This window comes from Nelumbo lutea, chromosome 3 (genome assembly GCF_056320005.1).
Source record: "Nelumbo lutea isolate HS-2025 chromosome 3, American lotus-T2T, whole genome shotgun sequence".
NCBI lineage: Eukaryota > Viridiplantae > Streptophyta > Magnoliopsida > Proteales > Nelumbonaceae > Nelumbo > Nelumbo lutea.
Genome location: NC_142686.1, coordinates 13169862 through 13197244, shown reverse-complemented (window position 1 = coordinate 13197244; position 27383 = coordinate 13169862). Strand labels below are relative to the sequence as shown.

General features: G+C 41.0%; 1 protein-coding gene across 16 annotated transcripts in view; it reads right to left on the bottom strand.

The window, feature by feature from the left end:
* LOC148863031 (inositol hexakisphosphate and diphosphoinositol-pentakisphosphate kinase VIP2-like) overlaps window positions 1-27383 on the bottom strand; it is a 188248-nt gene that overhangs the window by 59417 nt on the left and 101448 nt on the right. For 11 of the 16 annotated variants that reach the window (XM_088975882.1, XM_088975886.1, XM_088975883.1 and 8 more), the window contains 4 exons: window positions 16288-16443; window positions 2499-2541; window positions 1082-1164; window positions 69-131 (listed from right to left, as the gene is read on the bottom strand). In XM_088975882.1, the coding sequence (XP_088832008.1) occupies window positions 69-131; window positions 1082-1164; window positions 2499-2541; window positions 16288-16443 (345 nt within the window). The remainder of the gene's footprint in view (window positions 1-68; window positions 132-1081; window positions 1165-2498; window positions 2542-16287; window positions 16444-27383) is intronic. The other 5 variants (XM_088975890.1, XM_088975894.1, XM_088975889.1 and 2 more) reach the window with 1 other exon arrangement.

Sequence of the window (27383 nt, the reverse complement as noted above, 5' to 3'; positions counted from 1 at the left end):
AAGATAAGTTAGATAAATCTAAAATCAGTTAGCAATCAAAACACCATAGAAGAAAATTAATTACAAACCAGTATTGGAGTTAATTGGCCCTCCAAGTCAAGAAGACCTTTAGCAAATGCAGCTGCAGACATCTACAGCAAAGATGATGTATGTCAACATTAAGTGCTGCACAGGGACCAATAATTAAAAGGTTTTGGCAATCAGAAAATGCAGGAAAACACCCAGCTAAGAATGTGAAAAGACCAGGCTGAAGTGACTTCAGTGATAATAAGACTATATTTGTTGGTTATACAACCAAGTTGTCAACAAAGGAAATTCCAGATTTTTTTATGTACTATATTTTTAGACAGTATAGGCATTTGGCCATTTTTGCAATTTTTTTTGTAGGTTCCAACCTAGTATTTAGTATTGTCTATTCTAGTCATAGTTTTCTTATGCTTCAAGTTTCAGATTTAATGGTTAAGTAGTTTAGTATTCATTTAGTTTTATTAGTATTAAGTATGAGTACCAAAATCATAATTTGGGTTTTCTTTAGTATTTGACTGACCCATGTGACTATCATTGCAAAAACATGAATGATATTTGACGGCACTTTCTGAGTTTCATGCTTATGGTGAGTTATTCCCATAAACTCTACTACTCTAGAATGATTCTAGGTGTCTGTTGAGTCGTTTTAGGTTTTCTTTCTTTTCTTTCTTAATCTTCTATTCAATTCTTAAAGCAATCACAGTCAACCTCAGCCATCAACAATGAACAAATTCCTCATCTAACAAATTCAATCAACATCCCTAAAAGATTGAAATTGAGCCAGATATGTTTTCTTAAAGTTAATATCAAAAAATAAAATATGCTTATTTTAGCAGTTTTTTCCTATTTGGATACCCCATAGATATTTGTCACCTTTCATCAACATCAAGTTTCACCCCAATACTCCATCTAATATCACAAGAGGATTTTTTGTCCTTTTCAAAAAAACCTATTTAGCATGTTTTCAAATTAAATTATCCCATACAATCTCCTACATCAGCTAGTCCTTATCATAACTATGAACATTGCCCTTCTTTCAAGAACTGATGATTACCTGAACACGGCCTTCATCTGAGCTGTATATTTTCAAATCATGACGATAAGTACTGTGTAGGCGAAGTAAGCCTGTCCCTTCACCTAAACAAATTCAGCAAGTTACACTAAGACAATGCAACATTAGGGACAAGAAAATGATATAGATTTCTTGCAAATAATGTTAAGTGATTCATATTCCAGCCCCTTGATAGAAGCTACAGACAGTGAGACTAAGAAATGTATACTTTTTTTTTAATCAGAAACAATCAGGAAATTATTAATCAATTATAAAAGAAAGATATTCAACGAATCTATAAATGTGTCAAGCATCCCATATAGGCAGCAACTGTTACCCACCCTTCTACATTCATATTTCAATTTTCAGGTGATACTCCTTTTCCCTTGGAAAGTTATCCCCCCAAAACAGCTTGTTCCTGTTTATTTCTAGTCCTGCCAAAATATCATCTATACTATTGGCTGATCAGAGTGTATTTAAATATATACCTAGTTCCACAGTCACTTTTGTTATTTCCCCAATTGCATGCCCATGTACCCAAGGGTCTCTGCTGTTTTGAATGAACCAGCCCATCACAACCTTAGAATCCCCTACCGCAATATCCTAAAAATTAAAGATTTTTTCCAGTCTAAGATAAGTAGCATAGCCAACAAGTCCACCCTTCCAGAGTCTCCATAACCAATAGGATCCAAGAATAAGGATATTATATTCCTCCTGTTACAATCTATTAACACTCCTCCAACTCCTGAAGCTCCTGGGTTGCTCAAGCAGCATTAGTAAGTATTTAATTTGACGATATTGCCCTCTGGAGGCATCCAAACTAACGAAAGGTTTACTTGGATGCCAAAAGTCAAAACTTCTAGTCAAAAGGAATGGAGGCATATCATGGTTAAGTTCAATTTTGAAAACTAAACAATTTTGGTGATGTTAGGTTTCAGATCTGGTTGACTTGCAGGGTAATCAATATCACTGTTTCAGGGGGGTCCTTTTTGAAGGGGATCTTTTGAGTTGGTTTCAGTGTTAACAGATTTTTAATTATAAGACAAGGAGGAAATGCTGGTAGGAACTCGCCCATCCATTGGGGCTGTGACCTGCAACTCCCTCAGATCCTTGGTACAATCATTACACCCAAACAAAAGGTAAGAAGAAGCTCCAAACATCAAAAGCCACAGAAATTCTCTCTCTGCACCCTGACAGAGTATGCTTTGATGAACTAAATAATCAGCCCATTGAGTTTATTGAGCACGGTTGGTCTTTGTGCAACACCGACCAATGGTCTAAGATAGATCTAATTTAAACTGAGATAAGGGGAAAAAGAATACATGAATGAACAAACCATTCACAAGTACAATATATGTTAGAAGCTTATTACACAAACAGACTTTAAAAATAAGAATAAAGAAATCAGCTGAAATATAACCTGGATACATATTATTTCTGAAGTATCTTCCCAGTTCTTCTGCCTGCATAATGAAAGGAAAATGGGAAAACAGAAAAAAATTATATGATTATAACCAACACTTGGGGGGAGGGGGGATCTACAATTACAACATATTCTATGGCAAGACATGAAATAACCAGCAAGTCATCAATAAGCATTAAAGAATATTTCAAGCCTACTTATTTCACCTCTTATTATAAATGTACATTTGTGAATGGCTGAATGATAAGATGGATGGTTGGAAAAACTAGAAAGGATAGGGTTACGAATGAAGTTATCTATAGGAACCTAATAGTAGCTCCAATAGGTGATCAAATGAGAGAGTGTGGACTAACTAAGATGGTTTGGGCATGTGCATAGAAGACCACCAACCGAGCCAGTTAGAGAGAGTAAGCTAAGATGGTTTGGGCATGAGTAGTGTTGTAAGGCTTACTTAATAGCTGCTGTTACAGTTACAGTTAACTTGTTTTTTCTTTCTTTTTTCTTATTATTTTGATTCTAGGATATGCCGTCAGGAGCATACTTGTAATTTCATATTCTTTTATGAAGTTAATATAAATAGAAAACTGGCGGCTGCCAGTAGATGCTTTTTCTCTCTCAACCGTATCTCTCTCTTCCTCTCTCTCTCTTTCTCTCTCTCTCCCAATCCCCACGAATCACCACATGGTATCAGAGCAGGTTCTCTGGGTTGAAAAAGACCTACGATCCCTCCTGCCCAGTTCTTAAAAGTGTTTGGACGTGGCTGTTTCTTCAGAAACCCTAGCAGGTGTCTGGCGGCTGTTTCTGCAGAAACCCTAGCAGTTTCTGGCGGCTGTTTGGCGTTGGTTTTTTTTTTTGGGAAACCCTAGCAGTTTTTTGTGATCTCTTTTTCCTGGAAATAATAGCAAGAAAACCCTAGTCGGAGAAGGGTGATGCTGGTGCAGCCTCCTCTGTTTGATGCTGTGAAGTCAAGTTCAGATTAGCACCTTCGTACAAGTGCTGAACAGGTGTGTTTTTTGTTTTAGTTTGTCTCAGCCTTCTTTGGCCAATGGTGCGTAGGGCTCATGCCTTGATTATATAGTTATTTGTTTGGATGTTGGATGGTTAGAGTGTGTAAACTATAGTCAGACAGATTGTAATGACTGTATTGGTGGTGCTGAACCAATTACCGGACTGATTTTTTGTTCTGTTCAGACGTTGTGTTGACTGAACCCCTTGTTCTTAGCAGTATTCCCTGTGTTCTCAGCAATATTTAGTGTTCTTCTGCTCACATTCTAGGAGTAAACCCTGAGTTGTTCACGTTCTGATTGTGGCGGCTGGGTTGTTGGCTGATATTTGGACTGTTTTCAGTAGTATTCAATGGCAAGTCATGAATTACCTTCATCAGGGGCTACACCAACCCGCAGCACAGCGGGTATGGGAGGTGAAAACATGGTTTTTCCCATGCCAATTATCCCTTTAAACGGACTGAACTACCTGGAGTGGGCTAAGAGTGTAAAACTCTATGTAACGGCAAGGGATAAAGCTGGTTACATAAATGGAAGGGTGAAAGAACCCAAGGGTGAGACGGCTGAACATGGTAGGTGGGACCAAGAAAACAGTATCTTGGCTCCTCGCAGCCATGGAACCTGATGTGAAAAAGAATTTTATGTGGGCAGACATTGCCAGTGAGATCTGGGAACATGCCAGAACTACCTATTCTGAACGAAGGCACTATGCCAAGGTTTACCAGTTGCAAGCTGAATCCTCTACATGTAAACAGGGAAACCGTAGCTTGTCCTCATACTATTCAGCCCTTACCTCCACATGGAAGGAGTTGGACCATTATCAGGCCATAGAGTAGAAGCACGATGATGATGCTAAGGCCTACAGGAAGCTGGTCTCTCAGCAACGGGTATTTGCTTTTTTGTTAGGACTTAACCCTGCATATGAACCGTTGAGGGTGCAGATCCTAGGAAGCTGTAGAGAAGATGGGCCGAATGGCCCATAGACTGTAATTTCAGGTTATGTTATGTTTCTCTCTGTTGTGGGCCTTATTCTGGGCCCATACTCTGTAATATTCTGTTTTTTGTATTTTCCTGCTCACTCAAGGGCCTCTCTGTAATTTGTCAAAGATTAACTTATTAATAAGATGTTTAGAGTGTTAGAGAGAGGAAATATTCGAACCTCTTACTCTCTAACACTCATTGCCGCCAGCTCTCTCTTCTCTTCCTCTCTTGTTTGTTCATTTTCTGGTTTGCATCTAATCTCAAACAGTTCCATACATCAAGTGGGCTGTTTTTCAACTTGGTATCAGAGCGGGCCATTGCTTGGCGTGTCCCTCATGTGGTTTTAGTTCAGCCAACTACATGAGGAGGTTCTAGGGCTGAAAGTTTACAGTCATCCGCCTGGTTCTTGGAGGTCATTGGAGGGTGCCCAAGTTTCTATACACTTGGAGAAGGGTTCGGTGACCAGGAAGAATCAGAGAGCAAGTTGCTTGGCCTGATTTGAAATCAGAGAAAAGGACTTTCGAAGTTATCTCAGAGAACAAGTGTTCGGCCTGGTTTATAGTTCAAACCAGAGACTCTCTTGCTGTAAGTCTTTTCTCAGTCCTTTGCTGAGTTATTTTTGTTGTTTGGGAGGACTATTAAAGCATTCAAAGCCCCCATACATTCGGCCCACTGTTGCTGGACTGTTTTTCTGGGTTGTTTTGGAAGTGCTATTTGGCTGATTATTGGACTGCCGAGCTGCTGAAACCGATCTAAAACTAAGTGGCACTAGTCTCATCTTCATCCCAGCCTCTTCTTGGACCTATACTGAACACCTTGAAGTGATTTCTTCTAGTTAACAGTAGGCTGTTAACTATTGCACTCTGAGTGTTCGACGAAAGGTCTCTTAAGGACTGTGACCCTGTTTTCTTCTCTTTGGGACAACGGCTGTTGAGAACCTGAAATACCTTGTGATCGGAGGTTTGTTGGGTGTCCTTTAAAGGGTGAAACAGTAAAGAAAAAACTGCCACCGAACTGGACTGTCACAGTTATCAAGTCGGAACTGATACTGTGACCTAGTTGTTGTTGCCTATTCAGCTCAAACTAAACTCATCAAGACCCCAGTACCTTGAGAAACCTATTAAAATCCTAATCGGAGCCTTTACATGATGGATTTCTCAAGCCTTGAAAACAAGAATACTGCTGAATATGGACAGATTTTGGGAACCCCAACTGATTCTATGCTGGCTGTAACTACAGTTAAGCTTGATGGGACCAACTACTTGGCCTGGTCACAATCAGTGAAAATCCACATTTGTAGCAAAGGAAAATGGGGTTTTATTTCTGGGAGCAAGAAAGCTCCTCCAGAGGATGATCCATCTTATGAAAGATGGGTACAAGAAAACTACACAGTGATTGGGTGGCTTGTGAACTCAATGCAGCCACAGATTAGTCAGCATTATCTGTGGATGAACTCGGCTAAAGAAATCTAGGATAGTGTTGCAGAAACTTACTCCCAGAAGTTGAATGTTGCCAGAGCTTACAAACTGAGAAGAGATGTGAAGAATCTAAGACAGGGGGAGAAGTCACTTGCAGCATACTTCTCAACCCTAAAATCTATATGGCAAGAGATTGATTTGATAGAGGCCGTGACATGGGATACCCCTAAGGATGCTGAAACATATAGGAAATTGGTTGAAAGGAATAGGGTCTTTGAGTTCTTGACAGGGCTGAATTCTGAATATGACATTACAAAGCAAAACATCTTGTCCAAGGAAGATGTTTCATTATCTCAAGCATATGCTTTGGTCAGCAGTGAAGAAAGCAGGAGGCAAGTGCAGGTTCAAGGGGTCAGTATCAATGATCATTTTGCAAATATGGGAATCAAACCCAAAGGGGTTACAGAAGCCCCCAGTGGCACAGGAAAGAAGGAGGTGGTGTGTGAATATTGCAAGAAGCCGAAACACACTAAGGACAAGTGCTGGAAATTGCATCCCAGTCTTGTCCCTATCCGATTCCAGAAGAAGAATGACAGTAGAAAGACAGGAAGTGCACATACAGCCACAAGTACAAATACAGAGTTTGAGTCTGCAAGTGCACAATTGGCAGCCATGAAAGCTGATTATGAGAAGTTTGGAAGGATGATCAGCCAGCTTGAAGGTGTAACTTCATCATCCAACCCTTCTGGAAGTCCAGCCACCTCTGCATTTGCTCACTCAGGTATAAGGGCTTCGGCTAACCATGCATCTACCTCAGGTAATCCCAAGACCCCTTGGATCATTGACTCAGGTGCTTCTGATCACATGACCAACCTTTCCACTTTGTTTGTGTCATATGATTTGCTTCCTGGTCGTGACAAAATCACCTTAGCTGATGGTTCTCTTGCCCCCATTTCTGGCAAGGGAACTGTCAAGCCTACAGACTCTTTACTTTTATCTTCCACTCTTCATGTACCTAAGTTAAATACCAACTTGTTATCTGTAAGTAGCTTGACCAAGTCATTGAATTGTTGTGTAACCTTTTTCCCTTCTCACTGTGTGTTTCAGGACCTGAAGTCTCGGAAGGTGATTGGGAGTGGCCACGAAGCGAATGGAATATACTTGCTCGACACCCCTGGCCAATGCTTTGATCATCCCAAGAATGCTGCTTTTGGTTCTACTTCTTCAGAGTCAGTCAGTCAAATTATGTTGAGTCATTGTCGGTTGGGTCATTTACCTTTTTCTGCTTTAAGTCATTTGCTTCCCAAACTGTTTAAGGGAGTCAGTGTGTCCAGTCTCAATTGTGAGTCATGTCAATTGTCAAAGCATTGTAGAAAAAATTATCCTATGAGCAATAAAAGATCCTCTTTTCTTTTTCATATTGTACACTCTGATGTGTGGGGGCCTTACCACTTATCCTCTATGGGGGGCTACAAATACTTTATCCTATTCATTGATGACTTTTCTAGATTCACTTGGATATACTTAATGAAATTCCGAGACGAAGTCCCGAGACTTGTGAGGCAATTTCATGAGCTTGTTTTGACTCAATTTGGTACCAGATTTAAGGTTTTCAGATCTGACAATGCAAAAGAGTATTTTGAGAAGAGCTTATCCTTGTATCTCTCTGACATGGGGGTTATTCACCAAAGCTCCTGTGTTAGAACCCCTGAACAAAATGGAGTTGCTGAGAGAAAAAATAGACATATTGTTGAAGTTGCAAGGAGCCTTTTATTTGCCTCACATGTTCCCACAAGATTTTGGGGTGATGCTGTACTTACTGCTACCTATCTCATAAACCGTATGCCATCCAGGGTTTTAGGGTTTAAATCCCCCTTCAGTCTTCTTCATCCAGATAAGGATCTCTTCCCAATTCCTCTTCGTGTGTTTGGTTGTACCTGTTATGTTCACATTCCAAGTGTGCAGAGTCACAAGTTTGAACCAAAAGCCCACAAATGCATCTTCCTCGGTTACTCCCCCACACAAAAGGGTTATTGTTGTTTTGATCCAAAGACTGGCACCAGACATGTCTCTATGGATGTTACCTTTGATGAACTTTCTCCTTTTTATGGTTCCTCTTCGGAAGGACATTGTCAACAGGGGGAGAGTCTGTCACAAGTTTTTGCTCTTCCCCTTCCTGTCCCAGTTCAGTCTCTTGACAAATCTGTATCATCACAAAATGAATCAAAGGAGGATCAGCCACTTCATTCCTCTTGTCCTAGTGCTCCTCTTTCTTTACCTCCTCGTCCTACCCATAATCCCAAAGTGTATCAAAGGCAGAGATCCAGGAATGAGCAAGTGGTTTCCCTTACAACAGATGAGGCTCATACCCTCCCAATCACAGATGAGATAACAGGTATTGCTTCAGCTCCTTTGGAATCCCCCTTCCCAGATCTTGATATCCCCATTGCTGTTAGGAAAGGCAAGCAGAAGTGTACTGCACACTGCATTTCCAAACACCTTTCTTATGACCTACTTTCCCCTTCATATTGTGCCTACCTCTCTTCAGTTGCTTCTAACCCCATTCCTAGGTCTGTATCAGAAGCTCTTGGGATTCCAGAATGGAGAGATGCCATGCAGGCTGAAATGGATGCGCTACATGAAAATGGTACTTGGGAGGTGGTGGATTTGCCTAAAGGGAAGTATCCAGTTGGATGCAAGTGGGTTTTTACCATTAAATACAGGGCAGATGGGACTATTGAGAGGTACAAGGCCAGACTTGTTGCAAAGGGCTACACACAGACATATGGGATTGACTATCTGGAGACTTTTGCCCCTGTTGCTAAGATGACATCTGTGAGGGTTCTTTTATCTCTGGCAGCTCACTTTGATTGGCCTCTCTATCAGTTAGATGTAAAGAATGCATTTCTGAATGGTGACTTACATGAGGAGGTCTACATGTGTCTTCCTCCAAGAATGTATGGGAAAGATATGCAAGGAAAGGTATGTAAACTGAAGAAATCTCTTTATGGCCTCAAACAATCTCCTAGAGCCTGGTTTGAGAGATTTAGAGCTGCACTTGTTAAATTCGGCTATGTTCAGACACAGTCAGATCATACTCTTTTTGTGAAGAAAAGTGGGTCTCTAGCAGTGTATCTCATTGTGTATGTTGATGACATTATAGTGACTGGTGATGATGCCTCTGGCATTCTGGGCCTTAAGTCTTTCCTCCGTACAGAATTTGAGATTAAGGATCTTGGGGAGTTGAGATATTTCCTTGGCATAGAAGTTGCCAGATCCAGGGATGGGATTCTTATTTCCCAGAGGAAATATGTCCTTGATTTGTTGTCTGAAACTGGAAAATTGGGTGCAAGACCAGCTGCAACTCCTATTGATATGAGTCACAAACTTTCAGCTTCGGATGGAACTTTGTTGGAAGACAAAGGGGTCTTTCAGAGACTTCTTGGGAAGCTTTTGTACCTGTGCATGACTAGGCCAGATATTGCGTATGCTGTCAGTTGCATTAGCCAATTCATGCATGCTCCTAGAGATACCCATATGGCAGCAGCAGAACGGATTTTGTGCTATCTGAAAGGCTCTCCAGGAAAAGGAATTCTATTTGCCAAACATGGTCATTTAAAACTTGAAGCCTATACTGATGCTGATTGGGCTGGAAATATTGATGATAGAAGATCTACATCAGGGTATTGCAGTCTGGTGGGTGGTAATGTTGTCTCTTGGAGGAGTAAGAAACAAACAGTTGTGGTTCGATCCTCCGCAGAAGCAGAATATAGAGCCATGGCACATGGAGTCTCGGAATTATTGTGGCTAAGGTCCTTAATGGAAGAACTTGGGGTAGATCATGACAAACCCATGATGTTGTACTGTGATAATCAGGCTGCCATCAACATTGCTCACAACCCGGTACAACATGATAGAACCAAACATATTGAGGTTGATAGACACTTTATTCGTGAAAGAGTCTCCTCCGGTGAAGTGTGTCTTCCATTCATTACTTCTGAAGGACAACTGGCAGATTTTCTCACCAAGGGCATTTCCAAGGCAAGGCTTCAACATGACACTGGCAAGCTGGGCATGATTAACATCTATGCTCAGCTTGAGGGGGAGTGTAGAGAAGATGGGCCGAATGGCCCATAGACTGTAATTCCAGGTTATGTTATGTTTCTCTCTGTTGTGGGCCTTATTCTGGGCCCATACTCTGTAATATTCTGTTTTTTGTATTTTCCTGCTCACTCAAGGGCCTCTCTGTAATTTGTCAAAGATTAACTTATTAATAAGATGTTTAGAGTGTTAGAGAGAGGAAATGTTCGAACCTCTTACTCTCTAACACTCATTGCCGCCAGCTCTCTCTTCTCTTCCTCTCTTGTTTGTTCATTTTCTGGTTTGCATCTAATCTCAAACAGTTCCATACATCAAGTGGGCTGTTTTTCAACTGAAGCAAAGAGTTGCCTATGGTTCATGAGGTATACTCCCTTGTCCAATGTGAAGAAAGCAGGCGGAATGTGATGGTTACAGCTAAGGGGGAGCAACAAGTTTCCTTGGCTGCAATGAATAACAGCTCAACAGGAAAGAAAAGTGACCTTAAGAAGGCGGATGATAAAGATAAGCTATTCTGTACCCACTGCAGGCGTTCTCGACATACACGTGACACTTGTTGGGACATCCACGGGAAACCCAAGTGGGCAGCAAAGAATCAAGAACATGGTAAAGGTCATTTGAAGAAAATGAAGACAATACATGTGGCAACCCAAGACACTCAAGTTGCCGGTAGTACACGGTGCCACCCTAATAAGTCTGACCCCAAGGAGGATATAATGAATTCATTTAGAGAGCACTTGGAATCTTATGGTAGGGCCTTGCGGCAAATGGACAGCTTAGTCACTGGTACTCCCTCCACTTCATTTCCATCCACTTCAGGTAATTTGGCTTCTGCATTCCATGTTACTCCCACAAATTCCCCTTGGATCATTGACTCAGGGGCCTCCAACCACATGACCGATAAGCCTAACTTATTCCAGTCTTATAGCCTTTTGTCAGGAAGGGATACAATGAGACATGCAGATGGTTCTTTTTCTTCCATTGCAGGCCAAGGATCCATATCCCTTCCCCATGGCCTTAACCTGAATTGTGTATTGCATGTTCTTCAGCTTCTCATAAACTTGCTTTCAATTAGTAGCATTACAAGCTCCTTGAATTGTAGTGTGACTTTTTTTGCTGAGTCATGTGTTTTTTAGGATCTAACTTCTGGGAGGACGATTGGTAGAGGAAGCCTAGTGGATGGTCTCTACATTCTCGACAACAAAGCTGGTCTCTCGGTGTCATCCTCAGAGTCGCATAGTCAGTCAAATAAGAGTCAAATTTTCTTATGGCATAATCGTTTAGGTCATGGTTCTTTCGACATAATAAAATGTTTGTTTCCAATTTTATTTAAGTCATGTTCAATGTCAGAGTTCATGTGTGAAACGTGTCAGTTGAGCAAACAATGTAGAACAACTTTTCACTCAAGCAATAAAAGATCAATTATTCCTTTTCATGTTGTGTATTCTGATGTATGGGGGCCTACCAATGTACTCTCTGAGGGTGGATATAAGTACTTTATTACATTGATCGATGATTACTCTCGCTATACATGGGTAATTCCTATGCATAGCAGAGACGAGGTTCCGAAGATAGTGAAAGACTTCTAGAGGATGGTGTTTACGCAGTTCCATGTTGAAGTACAGATCTTCCAATCTGATAATGCGAAGGAATACTTCCATGGGGAGTTCAATGAGTTCTTTGCCTCCCACGGATCTATTCATAGGAGCTCATGCGCCAGAACACCACAACAAAATGGTGTTGCAGAAAGGAAAAACAGACACATTCTTGAGGTAGCTCGCGGGATGATGCTACACATGAATGTCCCAAAAAGGTTTTGGGTGGATGCTATACTTGCAACTGCGTATGTCATCAACCACATGCTCTCCAGAGTACTGAACTACATGGCCCCTCATCAGTTGTTGTACCCTCAGTCTCCTTTTTTTTCTATCCCCATGAGAGTCTTCGATTGTCGGGTCTTTGTCCATGATTTGTCTCCATCACGAGGTAAGTTAGACCCTCAGTCCATTCCTTGTGTCTTTCTGGGGTACCCCTCCTCTCAAAAAGGGTATCGGTGCTTTGACCTAGTTAGTCGTAAATTCTTTGTGTCTATGGACGTGTCCTTCTTTGAGTCTGAGCCATTCTTCCCTCCTCCTCAGGGGGAGAGTCGTAGTGTGGAAGAGGAGAAGCATGTTCAGGTATCTCTTCCTTCTATTCCGGACCTTACTCCCTTCCGTGTCTTCCAATGTACATGTTAGAGAGATCAGCGAGGTGATAGAAATGTGGAGCAGGCAAACACTGAGCAACCGACACCATCAGACTCCCAGGAGGCAAGTCCATCCCCTAACCCTACTGTGGATGGCCTTGACATCCCTATTGCCCAATGAAAGGGAGTTAGGTCCTGCACTACCAAACACCCCATTACCCACTTTGTCTCCTATGACCACATTTCTCCCTCGTACAGAGCCTTCCTATCAGTAGTTGATTGCATCCCTGTTCCCAAAAATGTTGCAGAAGACTTAAAATGCCCTGAATGGGTAGATGCCATGAAGGAGGAGATTAATGCCCTCCACAAAAATCAGACTTGGGAATTGGTGGATCCTCCAAAGGGGAAAGACCCCGTGGGGTGCAGATGGGTGTTCAAAGTTAAGAACAAGGTAGATGGAACAGTTGAAAGGTACAAAGCAAGACTACTAGCCAAAGGGTACACACAAGTACATGGGGTTGACTATGATGAGACTTTTGCCCCAGTGGCTAAGATGAACTCGATTAGGGTTCTCCTGTCCTTAGCTGCTAATTTTGACTGGGAATTGCATCAACTGGACATAAAGAATGCTTTCCTGAATGGTGGCTTAGAAGAAGAGGTATACATGGTTCAACCTCCTGGATTTTGTGCCAAGGGGAGTGAAAATAAGGTATGCAAGTTACGAAAGTCTCTCTATAGCTTAAAAGAGTCTCCCAGAGCCTGGTTCAGTAAGTTTCACATGGCAGTTCAAGAGATGGGATTCAAATAATGTCAGTCTGATCAAACGCTCTTTGTGAAGAGATGTCAGGAGCAGGTTGCTGTATTGATAGTGTATGTAGACGATATCATCATTACAGGAAGTTGAATCTCAGAAATACAGAACTTGAAACAATTCCTTGCCTTGAAATTTGAAGTGAAAGATCTAGGACTCCTGAAGTATTTGAAAGAATGGACGCCATGAGGGTTGCGGAATGGGTGGGCGAATTTCAAAAATTTTCCTACCTTCTTCCAACCGGGATCATATTCCCTAAATTTAGAATACAATATTCAAGGATCCTACTTGAACCATAATCGAACCAGATCTGAACCAAAAGGAAAGGGAGGAATTATACCTGATCTAGAGAAGCAGTATCTCTCAAAGTTGGTGTTCACGCCCAAAGAGGACACCAAGATCCACTCCTGCTGAAGATGACACAGTTGTATGTGGAACGGAACCAACAGAGTGTGTCCTACACATTGGATCCTTCGAAAGAATCCTCTGGAAACTCTGAGCACCAGATCTTTTCAGTCTTTTCTGCAAAGCTGATGTCAAGAAACAATTTCTTGATTTCTTTCTTCTTCAAAGATTGAATCTTGTAAGGAAGAATGGCGGCGGCTAGAGAAGAATTCCTGGGACGAAGATGGCTGAATAGCTTCTCTTCTTTCTAGAGTCTGTATGAGATTCAATCTCTATTCGCAGGATGCTTTCTTTCTTTTTTCAAAAACCCTTAGGTTCGAAATCTGATATTGATTTCTCTCTTAGAGTTTTCCTCCTTTCTTCTTGATTAAGAAACCTCCTAATAAGGTTAAAAGGCCCAATCCTTTTCTAACTTTAATCCCAGATATGCCCCCATAGATGGGTGATCATATCAGCCCAGCTCGAAATGGGCTTTTGGCCCATTTAAGTGTTCAGTGCTTAACTAGTTTCAAATTTGCTCCCCAGTTGGGCTTCTTTGTATGGCGTGGCACCCAAGCATTGATCTACACACCAACCACATGGGTTCGGCCCAGCCTTTATTACAAGGCCCAACCAAATTCACTGAAAAGCTCAGTAAACCCCTGAGCCCATCACATGGACCCTATGGGCCCAACACTTACATTAAGTGGTCCCTGGGCCAAGCCATCTTATAAAAACCCAGGGATTGTGGGCAGGTGCAAGATTAGCCCATCAGGTACTATCCTAAATGGTCTTACACTTAACCTCTCAGCCCTTAATGATCAAGCACTGCCCGACAAGAGAGGACCTCTCCCTCGACTGCAAGGAACAGTGCCGCACTCTCTACTCACATGGATCCCGGGAATTAAAACCATTTGCAAACATTTTGAAATCGTACATATACATATATATTATATATATATATATATATATATATATATATATATATATTAATTTTGCAAAACAAAATTCCAACGAGTGAAATCAACTGCCGGCAGTTTGGTTTCCATCAGAGAGAGTGCATTCCCGATCATTACCTTTGTCCGACAAAGGAGCTGATCTTGTCACTATGATCACCCACTCAAATGAATTCTCAGACTGTCCCAACATACCCAGGTTTTGATCCCCGCTAAGGATCTCACTGATTGGCATATCAAAGACAGCCCGATCCGACACCTAATGAAGTGTTATAATCGAGTCTAGGGGTCAGGTGTAACTTTCTAGTTTTGCCCATTTGTCTCCAAGGTCCAGGGCAACACTGGAAATCTGGTTCGGTTCAAGGATTCGAGTAATCCCATACTGCATGTGCCTTGGGTCTTACCCTGGTGGCCGAGACAGGCCATCCCAACACTTGGTGGCACACCAGTATCAGCCTTGGCAGGATAAATCTCCCCAGGCTTATCCAATGGTTGTGAACATTTAAAACTAACACGAGTCTCTATAAGTGTCCAGTTTTAGGGTCTTACACAGAATTATACCAAACAACATGAATCAAACATGCACTTTATTTATTTACACTAAATGTCAAAAGTACATCAAAACGGATTGAAGCTAAGGGCATACAAAACTGTCTAACAGTATTTCCTTGGGATTGAAGTTGCTCGCTCAGAAAAGGGTATCTTTGTCTCTCAAAGGAAATACACCCTTGATCTATTACGGGATACAGGTAAATTAGGTGTAAGGCCGACAGATACTCCTATGGATGTGGACCACAAGCTAGGTGACTGTGTTGGTGAACCTCTGAAAGATGTGAAGCAGTTCCAAAAGTTAGTGGGAAAGCTGATTTATTTGTCCATGACCCATCCAGACATTGCCTATTTTGTTGGGGTCCTGAGCCAGTTTATGCACTCTCCTAAGAAGCCACACATGGAGGCAGCAGAGAGAGTCCTTAGATACTTGAAGAAATATCCAGGAACAGGCCTACTATTCAGTAAACACAATCACCTAAAGGTGGAAGTCTTTGCATATGCTGATTGGGCAGGAGTTGTGGATGATAGAAAGTCCACTAGTGGGTATTGCACATTTGTGGGAGGAAATCTGGTGACCTGGAAGAGCAAGAAGCAAAGTGTGGTAACAAGGTCAAGTGCTGAAGCTGAATATAGAGCTATGGCACATGGGGTGGCTGAAGTCCTTTGGCTAAAGAACCTTCTAGGGGAGGTTGGAGTTGTTGTTCATAGTCCTATGTCCCTTTACTGTGACAACAGGCTGCAATAAACATCGCCAGCAATCCAGTCCTACATGAGAGGACCAAGCATATTGAGGTTGATAAACACTTCATAAGGGAGAAATTGAAAAAAAGGGAAATTTGCATCCCTTATGTCAACTCCAAGGAACAACTTGCTGATGTCCTTACAAAGGGGCTTCTATGCTCGCGGCAAAATGAGTTATGTGACAAGTTGGGCATGATAGACATCTTCAGCCCAACTTGAGGGGGAGTGTTGTAAGGCTTACTTAATATATGCTGTTACAGTTACAGTTACAATTACAATTACTTGTTTTCTCTTCTTTCTTTTTTCTTATTATTTTGATTCTAGGATATGCCGCCAGGGGCATACTTGTAATTTAAGATTCTTTTATGAAGTTAATATAAATAGAAAATTGGCGGCTGCCAGTAGATGCTTTTTCTCTCTCAACCGTACCTCTCTCTTCCTCTCTCTCTCTTTCTCTCTCTCTCTCCCAATCCCCACGAATCACCACAAGTAGTAAGAAATTATTTAAGCACCAATAATCTAACAGTGGATTGGCGAAACATGATTCATGTACCCAACGCCATATAGTTGGGGTAAGGCATGGGTGATGATGATGATGATAAAACGACATTTACAAAAAAAAAAAAAAAAGATTGCCTTAGTTAATCACTAATCACCTGTTTCCTTCCAGCATGAGTAAGAACACCACCATATTTAAGCACCATCAGAGCTTCAACAGGGCGTTCTTCGCCTTCACTGTTACTTTTTGGAACTCTAACCCACTTTAATGGCTTTAGTTGGACTTTCCTATAGATACCAGAAAAATGCCCACCCTGTATAACATTCCTAAAATTAGTACATTATTAATAGCAAATGATAATCATCCTAATTGGAATGAATCAATGGATGCTCAAACTGTCATAGACATTCATATCAATGAAGATGATCTGAACAATTTAGAAAACATATCCAACTTAAATGAAACTGAGCCATTTCATTTATGCAATGTGCTAATTCAAACTTTACTCAAAAGTGAAATATCATCAGAAATATGTATGCATGCATGTATGTATGGCACGCAGCAGCAGCTGTATCCAGTCGCTTAGAACCTATTTCAAATTACATTAGAATCTTTTATTTTTTTTGTCCTTCCCATTTATTGGTTGGTTTTACAAGTTACAATAGAACCTGTAACACATAATCATTTTTTATTTTCACTTGTGAGATGAGAATACTAAAATGTAACAAAATAGTTGATCATTGTCTTGTTGAGTTGTCTACTAGGGTTTTTAATAGCACAACAAAGAGGCAAGACTCCGAGAGCTTAGAGTTGGTTCAATTCACTTTCAGTCTCTCACACAGTCACACCTGCAGATGCAACTGCAAAACCAAACAGCTATCCTTCTTCCTTTCATCTTCATTTTATGCTTTGTTTTCTTTCTTTTTGTTGGTTTAAAACAGGGGCTATGCCCAATTTTTTCCTTTCCTTTTTTTTCTATCTTTTCCCCAAGCTTTAGAATCATATATTGAACTGAAACAAGGGCCCCACCTCCTTTTGTTCTTAACTTTCTTGCATATTTTTTTCAGCTTTTTTTCCCCTTATCATTGGTGATCTGAAACAGGGGCTCTGTACCTTTTTTATCCCTTTCTCTAAATAGGGGGTATGCCCTCTTCAGTTCTTCCTCTAAGTTCTAACACATAACACAGTTCAAACAAGGAAGAGAATGGTTTGAATAGGGTGTGAAACTGTAGAGAAGATGGGTCGAATGGCCCATAGGCTATTACTGTATATTATCTTTATGTTCTTCTCTGTAATGGGCCTTATTCTGGGCCCATACTCTTCTATGTTCCTTTTTTTGTAATTTCTTGTCCAACTAAGGACCTCTCTTGTAATTACTAAAAGATTAACTTAATAAAAGAGTATTAGAGTGTTAGAGGGAGATTTAGTTCGAACTCTTCATCCTCTAACCCTTCTCTAATCTTCTCTCTCTCTCTTCTTCTCTAATCTTCTCTAATATTCTCTTGTTAGTTTTTCTTTGTTTTCTAGCACAGTCCCTACTTCTAGGACTGTTTTTCAACTTGGTATCAGAGCAGGCCATTGCTTGGCGTGTCCCTCATGTGGTTCTAGTTCAGCCAACTACATGAGGAGATTCTAGGGCTGAAAGTTTACAGTCATCCGCCTGGTTCTTGGAGGTCATTGGAGGGTGCCCAAGTTTCTATACACTTGGAGAAGGGTTCGGTGACCAGGAAGAATCAGAGAACAAGTTGTTTAGCCTAATTTGAAATTAGAGAAAAAGGATTTCGAAGTTATCTCAGAGAACAAGTGTTCGGCCTGGTTTATAGTTCAAACCAGAGACTCTCTTTGCTGGGTTATTTTTTGTTGTTTGGGAGGACTGTTAAAGCATTTAAAGCCCACCTCCATTCGGCCCACTGTTGCTGGACTGATTCTACTCAGAAATTTCTGGGTTGTTTTGTAAATGCTATTCGGCTGATTATTGGATTGGGAAGCTGTTGAAACTGATCTAAAACTAAGTGATACTAGTCTCATCTTCATCCCAGCCTCTTCTTGGACCTATACTGAACACTTTGAAAACTGCACACTGAGTGTTCGACAAAAGGTCTCTTAAGGACTGTGGCCCTTTTTTTCTTCTCTTTGGGACAACGGCTGTTCGGAACCTGAAATACCTTGTGATTGGAGGTTTGTTGGGTGTCCTTTGAAGGCTGAAACAGTAATGAAAGAACTACCACCGAACTTTGCATGATGGATTTCTCAAACCTTGAAAACAAGAATGCTGCTGAATATGGACAGATTTTGGGAACCCCAACCGATTCTATGCTAGCTGTAACTACAGTCAAGCTTGATGGGACCAACTACTTGGTTTGGTCACAATCAATGAAAATCCATATTTGTAGCAAAGGAAAATGGGGTTTTATTTCTGGGAGCAAGAAAGCTCCTCCAGAGGATGATCCATCTTATGAGAGATGGGTGCAAGAAAACTACACAGTGATTGGGTGGCTTGTGAACTCAATGCAGCCACAGATTAGTCAACATTATCTATGGATGAACTCGGCTAAAGAAATCTGGAATAGTGTTGTAGAAACTTACTCCCAGAAGTTGAATGTTGCAAGAGCTTACAAACTGAGAAGTGATGTGAAGAATCTAAGACAGGGGGAGAAGTCACTTACAGCATACTTCTCAGCCCTAAAATCTATATGGAAAGAGATTGATTCGATAGAGGCTGTGACATGGGATACCCCTAAGGATGCTGAAACATACAGGAAATTGGTTAAAAGGAATAGGGTCTTTGAGTTCTTGACAGGGCTGAATTCTGAATATGACATTACAAAGCAAAACATCTTGTCCAAGGAAGATGTTTCATTGTCACAACCATATACTTTGGTCAGCAGTGAAGAAAGTAGGAGGCAAGTGCAGGTTCAAGGAGTCGGTATCAATGATCATTTTGCAAATGTGGGAATTAAACCCAAAGGGGTTACAGAAGCTCACAGTGGCACAGGAAGGAAGGAGGTGGTGTGTGAATATTGTAAGAAGCCGAAACACACAAAGGACAAGTGTTGGAAATTGCATCCCAATCTTGTACCTATCAGATTCCAGAAGAAGAATGATAGTAGAAAGACAGGAAGTGCACATGTAGCCACAAGCACAAATACAGAGGTTGAGTCTACCAGTGCACAGTTGGCAACCATGAAAGCTGAATATGAGATGTTTGGAAAGATGATCAGTCAACTTGAAGGTGTATCTTCATCATCCATCCCTTCTGGAAGTCCAGCCACCATTGAATTTGCTCACTCAGGTATAAGGGCTTCCGCTAACCATGCATCCACCTCAGGTAAACACAAAACCCCTTGGATCATAGACTCAAGTGCTTCTGATCACATGACCAACCTTTCCACTTTGTTTGTTTCATATGATTTACTTCCTGGCCGTGACAAAATCACCTTAGCTGATGGTTCTCTTGCCCCTATTTCCGGCAAGGGAACTGTCAAGGCTACAGACTCCTTACTCTTATCTTCCACTCTTCATGTGCCTAAATTAAATACCAACTTATTATCTGTAAGTAGCCTGACCAAGTCATTGAATTGTTGTGTACCTTTTTCCCTTCTCACCGTGTGTTTCAGGACCTGAAGTCTCAGAAGGTGATTAGGAGTGGCCATGAAGCGAATGGAATATACTTGCTCGACACCCCTGGCCAATGCTTTGATCATCCCAAGAATGTTGCTTTTGGTTCTACTTTTCCGGAGTCTGTTAGTCAACTTATGTTGAGTCATTGTCGGTTGGGTCATTTACCTTTTTCTGCTTTAAGCCATTTGTTTCCAAAACTGTTTAAGGGAGTCAGTGTGTCCAGTCTCAATTGTGAGTCCTGTCAGTTGTCAAAGCATTGTAGAAAAAATTACCCTGTTTAAGGAAAAGATCCTCTTTTCCTTTTCATATTGTGCACTCTGATGTGTGGGGGCCATACCACTTATCCTCTATGGGGGGTTACAGATATTTTATCTTGTTTATTGATGACTTCTTTAGATTCACTTGGATATACTTAATGAAATCCCAGGATGAAGTCCCAAGACTTGTGAGGCAATTTCATGAGCTTGTTTTAACTCAATTTGATACCAAAATTAAGGTTTTCAGATCTGACAATGCAAAAGAGTATTTTGAGAAGAGTTTATCCTTGTATCTCTCTGACATGGGGGTTATTCATCAAAGCTCCTGTGTTAGAACCCCTGAACAAAATGGAGTTGCTGAGAGAAAAAATAGACATATTGTTGAAGTTGCAAGGAGCCTTTTATTTGCCTCACATGTTCCCACAAGATTTTGGGGTGATGCTGTACTTACTGCTACCTATCTCATAAACCGTATGCCATCCAGGGTTTTAGGGTTTAAATCCCCCTTCTGTCTTCTTCATCCAGACAAGGATCTCTTCCCAATTCCTCTTCATGTGTTTGGTTGTACCTGCTATGTTCACATTCCAAGTGTGCAAAGACATAAGTTTGAACCAAAAGCCCACAAATGCATCTTCCTTGGTTACTCCCCCACACAAAAGAGTTACTGTTGTTTTGATCCAAAGACGGGCACCCGGCATGTCTCTATGGATGTTACCTTTGATGAACTTTCTCCTTTTTATGGTTCCTCTCAGGATGGACATTGTCCACAGGGGGAGAGTCTGTCACAAGTTTTTGCTCTTCCTCTTCCTGTCCCAGTTGAGTCTCTTGACAAACCTGTATCCTCACCAAATGAGTCAAAGGAGGATCAATCACTTCATACCTCTTGTCCTAGTGCCCCTATTTCTTTACCCCCTCGTCCTATCCATAATCCCAAAGTGTATCAAAGGCAGAGATCCAGGAATGAGCAAGTAGTTTCCTTTTCAACAGATGAAGCTCATACATTCCCAATCACAAATGAGATAACAGGTACTGCTTCAGCTCCTTTGGAATCATCCTTCCCAGACTTTGATGTCCCCATTGCTGTTAGGAAAGGCAAGCGGAAGTGTACTGCACACTGCATTTCCAAACACCTTTCTTATGACCTGCTTTCTCCTTCATACTTTGCCTATCTCTCTTCTGTTGCTTCTAACCCCATTCCTAGGTCTGTCTCAGAAGCTCTTGGGATTCCAGAATGGAGAGATGCCATGGAGACCAAAATGAATGCTCTACATGCAAATGGTACTTGGGAGGTGGTGGATTTGCCTGAAGGGAATGATCCAGTTGGGTGCAAGTGGGTTTTTACCATTAAATATAGGGTTGATGGAACTATTGAGAGGTACAAAGGCCAGACTTGTTGCAAAAGGCTACACATAGACATATGGGATCGACTACCTGGAGACTTTTGCCCCTGTTGCCAAGATGACATCTGTGAGGGTTCTTTTATCTTTGGCAGTTCACTTTGATTGGCCTCTCTATCAGTTAGATGTAAAGAATGCATTTCTGAATGGTGACTTACATGAGGAGGTCTACATGTATCTTCCTCCAGGGATGTATGGGAAAGATATGCAAGGAAAGGTATGTAAATTGAAGAAATCTCTTTATGGTCTTAAACAATCTCCTAGAGCCTGGTTTGAGAGATTTAGAGTTGCACTTGTTAAATTCGGCTATGTTCAGACACAGTCAGATCATACTTTGTTTGTGAAGAAAAGTAGATCTCTAGCAGTGTATCTCATTGTGTATGTTGATGACATTATAGTGACTGGTGATGATGCCTCAGGCATTCTGGCTCTTAAGTCTTTCCTCCGTACAGAATTTGAGATTAAGGATCTGGGGGAGTTGAGATACTTCCTTGGCATAGAAGTTGCCAGATCCAAGCATGGGATTCTTATTTCCCAAAGGAAATATGTTCTTGATTTGTTGTCTGAAACTGGAAAACTAGGTGCAAGACTAGCTGCAACTCCCATTGATATGAGTCACAAACTTTCAGCTACAGATGGAACTTTGTTGGAAGACAAAGGGGTTTTTCAGAGACTTCTTGGGAAGTTTTTGTACCTGTGCATGACTAGACCAGATATTGCGTATGCTGTCAGTTGCATTAGTCAGTTCATGCACGCTCCTAGAGATACTCATATGGCAGCAGCAGAACGGATTTTGTGCTATCTGAAAGGCTCTCCAAGGAAAGGAATCCTATTTACCAAGCATGGTCATCTGAAACTTGAAGCCTATACTGATGCTGATTGGGCTAGAAATATTGATGACAGAAGATCTACTTCAGGATATTGCAGTCTGGTGGCTGGTAATGTTGTCTCTTGGAGGAGTAAGAAACAATCTGTTGTGGCTAGATCCTCCGTAGAAGCAGAGTATAGAGCCATGGCACATGGAGTCTCAGAATTGTTGTGGCTAAGGTCCTTAATGGAAGAACTTGGGATTGATCATGACAAACCCATGATGTTGTACTGTGATACTCAGGCTGCCATCAACATTACTCACAAACCGGTACAACATGATCGAACCAAACATATTGAAGTTGATAGACACTTTATTCGAGAAAGAGTCTCCTCCGGAGAAGTATGTCTTCCATTCGTTACTTCTGAAGGACAATTGGCAGACTTTCTCACCAAGGGCATTTCCAAGACAAGGTTTCATCATGACACTGGCAAGCTGGGCATGATTGACATCTATGCTCAGCTTGAGGGGGAGTGTAGAGAAGATGGGCCGAATGGCCCATAGGCTGTTACTATATATTATCTTTATGTTTTCTCTGTAATGGGCCTTATTCTGGGCCCATACTCTTCTATGTTCCTTTTTTTGTAATTTCTTGTCCAACTAAGGACCTCTCTTGTAATTACTAAAAGATTAACTTAATAAAAGAGTATTAGAGTGTTAGAGGGAGGTTTAGTTTGAACTCCTCATCCTCTAACCCTTCTTGCTGCAGTTCTCTCTCTCTCTCTCTTCTTCTCTAATCTTCTCTTTTTAGTTTTTCTTTGTTTTCTAGCATAGTCCCTACTTCTAGGACTGTTTTTCAACTGAAACAATGTCACACATGCCCAAAAAAGAAATCTTATACACAAATGATATAAAAGGTGAGAAAGGACCATTGTGCCCTTCTCATACAAGAAAAATAAAGCTGTACAAAGATAGTTATATGTACATATCATATATGATATAAGTGTACTCCCAAGCTCATAATAAAGGAACAATAAGAAAAATAGGAATCAGCCCACAGAATCTCTACACCCCTCCCTTAAACTGATGTCGGGGAACAAGCATCAGTTTGTCCACTAGAAATTGATGATGAGCACGTGTCATAGTCTTGGTGAAGAGATCTACTAACTATAATACAAAAGATACACGGGGTAGAGTGATGTGTCGAACAACAAATTGAACATACAAAATGGCAATTGACCTCTATATGTTTTGTCCGCCCATGAAAAACTGGATTAAAGGCACTCTTGATTGTGCTGACATTATCTGCATAAACGAGGATTGAAGAAGACAATGAAAAGCTAAATCATGAAATAGAGACCAGAGCCACAATTTCATTGTAGATAGAAGATATAGCTCCATATTTGACTTTCTTGGAGGAATTTGAGACAGTTTGTTGTTTCTACCACTTCTAAGAGATAAGAGAATCCCCTAAGAAAACACACGAGTCTGTGGTAGAGCGTCTAGTATCTAGGAACCCTATCCAATCAACATCCGCATAAGTGACAGCCATATGTGACAGAATACCATGTATATAGTGGATAATTCGGAGAACTGCAGACATATGTGACAGCCAAGGAGAAGACACAAATTGACTAACCACTTGAACAATATAAGAGAGGTTTGATCGAGTCATAGTAAGATAAATGAGACTGTCAACAAGCTGCTGGTAAAGTGTAGCATCAGGAATGATCTCATCATCATCTTTAGAAAGTTTCAGATTAATCTCAAGAGCATCCACATGATTATCATTGGTCAGATTAGCAGTTTTCATAAAATCAAGAGCATATTTTCGTTGATTGATGAAGTACCCATGAGAGGAATGAGTAACCTCTAAGCCCAAGAAATAGGCTAGGTGTCCAAGATCTTCCATCTTGAAGGATTAACTAGATAGCTGTAACAAAGAGGTAATGCCAACACTGGATCCCTGGTGATAAGAATATCATCCACATACAAAAGCAACAAAGCGATTCCTTGAGGTTTCCTCAATATGAATAAGGAATAAAACATTGCATCAATGATGACAGTTTAAAATTTCTTGAACCATGCTCGGGGAGCTTGCTTAAGACCATACAAAGATTTCTAAGTCAACAAACCATAAAAGAACTGTCACATTATCTTAGAGGTGGCTTCATAAATACCATCTCCTTAAAGTCCCCGTGTAAAAAGGCATTCTTGGCATCCATTTGATGGACGTCCCATTGCTTGGATGCAAACATGCCCAAGATCATACGTATAGTGGTCATCTTGGTCTTAGGGGCAAATATCTCCTTGTAGTCGATTCCATATTCTTGTTTATACTCTTGTGCCACCAAACAAGCTTTATATCTATTAAAGCTCTCATCAGAATTAAGCTTCACAGAGTAGACCCATCTACTACCAATAATAGAAGTATCTAGTGGAGTAGAAACCAATAACCATGTGTCATTATCGATGAAGGCTTGGATTTTAGCATCCATAACTTCCTTCTAATACGGAATAGCCATAGCTTGTTGGGAAGACTTGGGAATATCTATGGAAGACAAGACAGCAGAAAAGGAGTAATGGTGTGAAGGAAAACCATAGTAATCAAGAGAATGAAATGTCCCTAATTTCCCTAAAGGATCAATGGTAATACTTACAGTGTCTAGAGGGGAGAGGAACTAATGGACAAGGTTGAGACAATCAAATTTCTAAAAACTTGAGGAAAAAGAGGTTGGGGCATGGTTTAAAATGTCCCTAATTTTGCTAATATTTCCATGACATATTTACACTTTCACGGGTAGTAACACAAAATTTTACCGGAATCGACATTTCCCCAACGAACACTACTTGCACTATGTGGAGTACAACAAATAGTTTCCATGACATATTTGTTAGACAGTTTTGTATGCCCTTAGCTTCAATCCGTTTTGATGTACTTTTGATATTTAGTGTAAATAAACAAAGTACATGTTTGATTCATGTTGTTTGGTATATTTCTGTGTAAGACCCTAAAACTGGACACTTATAGAGAATTGTGTTAGTTTTAAATGTTCACAGCCATTGGATAAGTCTGGGGAGATTTATCCTGCCAAGGCTGATACTGGTGTGCCACCAAGTGTTGGGATAGCTTGTCTCGGCCATCAGAGTAAGACCCAAGGCACATGCAGTATGGGATTGCTTGAACCCTTGAACCGGACCAGATTTCCAGTATTTCCCTAGACCTTGGAGACAGATGGGCAAAACTGGAAAGTTACACCTGACCCCTGGACTCGATTATGACACTTCACTAGGTGTTGGATCGGGCTGTCTTTGATATGTCGATCAGTGAGATCCTTAGTGAGGGTCAAAACCTGGACAAGTTGGGGCAACCTGAGAATTCATCTGAGTGAGTGATCATAGTGACAAGATCAGCCCCTTTGTCGGACAATGGTAATGATCAGGAATGCACTCTCTCTGATGGAAACCAAATTGCCGGCAGTTGATTTCAATCGTTGGAATTTTGTTTTGCAAAATTAATATATATATGTGTATATGTACGGTTTCAAAAAGATTTGCAAAAGGTTTTAATTCCTGGGATCCATGTGAGTAGAGAATGCGGCACTGTTCCTTGCAGCCGAGGGAGAGGTCTTCTCTTGTCGGGCAGTGCTTGATCATTATGGGCTGAGAGGTTAAGTGTAAGACCATTTAGGATAATACCTGATGGGCTAATCTTGCACCTGCTCACAGTCCCTGGGTTTTTATAAGATGGCTTGGCTCAGGGACCACTTAATATAAGTGTTGGGCCCATAGGGTCCATGTGATGGGCTCAAGGGGTCACTGAGTTTTTCAGTGAATTCGGCTAGGCCTTGTAATAAAGGCTGGGCCGAACCCATGTGGTTGGTGTGTAGATCAATGCTTGGGTCCCACGCCATACAAAGAAGCCCAACTTGGCAGCAGATTGGAAACTAGTTAAACACTGAACACTTAATGGGCCAAAAGCCCATTACGAGCTGGGCTGATATGATCACCCATCTAAGGGGCGAATCTGAGATTGCTGTTAGTAAAAGGATTGGGCTTTTGACCTTATTCACTATGGGAGACCAAATTCAAAATAGATTTGAATCTGGTAACCTCCTGATAAGATCAAGAGTAAATTAACTTAATCTGTAGATAGGATTAAGATTATCCCCTATCCAAATATTGATTTGGATTGGGATAACTCCTAATCAGGAGGATTTCTTAATCAAGAAGAAAGGAGGAGAAAGCCAATTTGAATATACCAGATTTCGAACCAAGTTTTTCCAAAAGAGAGAAGAAAGTCTTCTGCATACAGAGATTAGATCTCAAAAACTCTAGAGAGAAGAAAAGCTGTTCAACCATCTTCGTCCCAGGAGTTATCCTCCAGCCGCCGCCATCCCCTCTTGCAAGATTCGATCTTTGTAGGAGAAAGAAGTCAAGAAATCAGTTCTTGACATCAGTCTTGCAGAAAAGACTGAAAAGGATTCAGTGTTCAGAGTTTCCAGTGGGTTCTTGCGAAGGATCCAGTGTGTAGGACGCACCCTGCTGGTTCCGTTCCATCCACAGCTGTGTCATCTTCAGTAGGAGCAGATCTTGGTATCTTCTTTGGGCGTGAACACCAACTTTGGGAGATATTGTTTCTCCGGATCAGGTATAATCCTTCCTGTTCCCTTTTGATTCAGATCTGGTTTGACTATGGTTCAAGTAGAATCCTTGAATATTGTATTCTAAATTTAGGAAATATGATTCCCAGTTGGGAGAAGGTAGGAAAATTTTTGAAATTCGCCCACCCATTCCGCACCCTTCATGGTATCCATTAGATGGATCCTACCATTCTTTCAATATTTCCATTTCTAGTTCCATAGGTAGCGACATGAAATTTTACTAGAATCAACATATTCCCCACTGACACTACCAGTACTATGTAGAGTCCAAGAGATAATATTATAAGGTAAGGTGGTACACTATTGTAAATATGTTAAGTAACAATGCTATTGTCCACCTAACTTACATGACTACCACTTTGAGCAAGCTCAATATTCACTTCAAACATGAAGTTAAATATTAGTTTTTTTTGTTTGTATAATGCATTATTTTGTTGATCTATTACAATCATTTACATTTTTTATGAGTTAATCTTGAAGTTCACAGGGCAACTTTAGAACGTATT